Genomic DNA, 2,500 nt, shown 5'->3' on the forward strand with positions numbered 1-2,500 from the left:
TAGCTCGGCTTTATTAATTGTGAAATGGCCATAAGAATCTATTACTCGTGTATGTATGCTTGGCTAGCCTTTATTAATTGGGAAATAGCAATGGGAATCTAGCGTGTATGCTAGCTGGGCTATTATCAATTGTGAAATAGCATTGGGAATCTAATGTGTGTGCTAACTGGGCCATTATTAATTGTGTAATGGCAGTGGGAATCTTGTGTGTATGCTTCACTGGGCTTCATCAAGTGTGAAATAGCCATTAGAATCGTTTATTCAAATGTGTATGCTTGGTTGGGCTTTAATTGGTGTGAAATGGCAATGAGAATCTGTTCCTCTTGTGTGCATGCTTCGATTTGCTTTATTGAGTATGAAATGGCAATGGGAATCTAGTGTGTATGTTAGCTGGGTTTTCATTAAGTGTGTTAGGGCAATGAGAATATGTTACTCTGGTCTGTATGCTTAGTGTGGCCTTGTAAAATACCAGTTATAATCTTATACTCTGGTGTGTATGCTTCGATGGGCTTTATTATGTATGAAATAGCAATGGGAATCTAGTGTATATGCTTCGCTGGTCTTTATTAAGTGTGATATGACAATAAGAATATGTTACTCTGGTGTGTATGCTTAGCTGGGCTGTATCAAGTGTGATATGACTATGAGAATCTGTTTACTCTGGTGTGTATGCTTAGCTGGGCTGTATCAAGTGTGATATGACTATGAGAATCTGTTACTCTGTGTGTGTGTGCCTAGCTGGGCTGTATCAAGTGTGATATGACTATGAGAATCTGTTACTCTGGTGTGTGTGCCTAGCTGGGCTGTATCAAGTGTGATATGACTATGAGAATCTGTTACTCTGTTGTGTGTGCCTAGCTGGGCTGTATCAAGTGTGATATGACTATGAGAATCTATTACTCTGGTGTGTGTGCCTAGCTGGGCTGTATCAAGTGCGATATGACTATGAGAATCTGTTACTCTGGTGTGTGTGCCTAGCTGGGCTGTATCAAGTGTGATATGACTATGAGAATCTGTTACTCTGGGCTGTATCAAGTGTGATATGAATATGAGAATCTGTTACTCTGGTGTGTATGCTTAGCTGGGCTGTATCAAGTGTGATATGGACTATGAGAATCTGTTACTCTGGGCTATATCAAGTGTGATATGACTATGCGAAGCTGTTACTCTGGTGTGCATGACTAGCAGGGCTGTATCAAGTGTGATATAACTATGAGAAGCTGTTACTCTGGTGTGCATGCCTAGCAGGGCTGTATCAAGTGTGATATGATTATGAGAATCTGTTACTCTGGGCTGTATCAAGTGTGATATGACTATGAGAAGCTGTTACTCTGGTGTCCATGACTAGCAGGGCTGTATCAAGTGTGTTATGACTATGAGAAGCTGTTACTCTGGTGTGCATGCCTAGCAGGGCAGTATCAAGTGTGATATGACTATGAGAATCTGTTACTCTGCTGTATATGCTTAGCTGGGCTGTAGCAAGTGTGATATGACTATGAGAATCTGTTACTCTGTGTGTATGCCTAGCTGGGCTGTCAGTGTGATATAACTATGAGAATCTGTTACTCTGGCGTGTATGCCTAGCAGGGCTGTATCAAGCGTGATATGGCTATGAGAATCTGTTACTCTGGCGTGTATGCCTAGCAGGGCTGTATCAAGCGTGATATGACTATGAGAATCTGTTACTCTGGCGTGTATGCCTAGCTGGGCTGTCAAGTGTGATATAACTATGAGAATCTGTTACTCTGGCGTGTATGCCTAGCTGGGCTGTATCAAGCGTGATATGGCTATGAGAATCTGTTACTCTGGCGTGTATGCCTAGCAGGGCTGTATCAAGCGTGATATGGCTATGAGAATCTGTTACTCTGGCGTGTATGCCTAGCAGGGCTGTATCAAGCGTGATATGACTATGAGAATCTGTTACTCTGGCGTGTATGCTTAGCTGGGCTGTATCAAGTGTGATATGACAATGAAAATGTTTTACTGTTGTGTGTATGCTGAGATGGGCTGTAATGTTTTACCTTGGTGTGTACGCTTAGCTAGACTGTATGAAGTGGGATATGACAATGTGAGTGTTTTACTGGGTGTGTATGCTTAGATCTGCTGTGTCAAATGTGATATGGCCTTACTCTGGTATGTAGGCTTAGCTGCGATCTATGTAAATTAAGAAACTGTAATCATGTCCTACATACCAGCATGATGTTGCTTCCTATGCCTACTAGATTATCGCCGATTATTTGCAGTTGGTCTGGAACCGTCACAGCCGTCTTTTCCACTGCATCGATGAGAGTCTGTAATGGAATTAACTTATCAACAATATTGTAATGATTATATGAAATAATGCATTGGTTGAAGCTTTAAAACAGTTATTACCAAAGTTTGTATAAAAAAGTCATATGCATGGAATAATTTTTTTAAGCTCCTGAGGACAACTGGGGAAAACTCGTGCTTTTTTTTTTTTGTATGAAGTAAATTTTTGAAGTAGTTGGAGAGTAATAAA

General features: G+C 40.9%; 1 protein-coding gene across 1 annotated transcript in view; it reads right to left on the minus strand.

The window, feature by feature from the left end:
* Positions 1–2,500, minus strand: part of LOC137626112 (polycystin-1-like) — a 195,669-nt gene that overhangs the window by 115,550 nt on the left and 77,619 nt on the right. Inside the window, exons 33-37 of the mRNA XM_068357188.1 lie at positions 2,189–2,291; positions 1,701–1,947; positions 1,391–1,532; positions 1,168–1,293; positions 781–1,026 (exon numbers count right to left, since the gene is read on the minus strand). Of these exons, the coding sequence (XP_068213289.1) occupies positions 781–1,026; positions 1,168–1,293; positions 1,391–1,532; positions 1,701–1,947; positions 2,189–2,291 (864 nt within the window). The remainder of the gene's footprint in view (positions 1–780; positions 1,027–1,167; positions 1,294–1,390; positions 1,533–1,700; positions 1,948–2,188; positions 2,292–2,500) is intronic.

Source organism: Palaemon carinicauda, chromosome 33 (assembly GCF_036898095.1).
Source record: "Palaemon carinicauda isolate YSFRI2023 chromosome 33, ASM3689809v2, whole genome shotgun sequence".
NCBI classification, from domain to species: domain Eukaryota; kingdom Metazoa; phylum Arthropoda; class Malacostraca; order Decapoda; family Palaemonidae; genus Palaemon; species Palaemon carinicauda.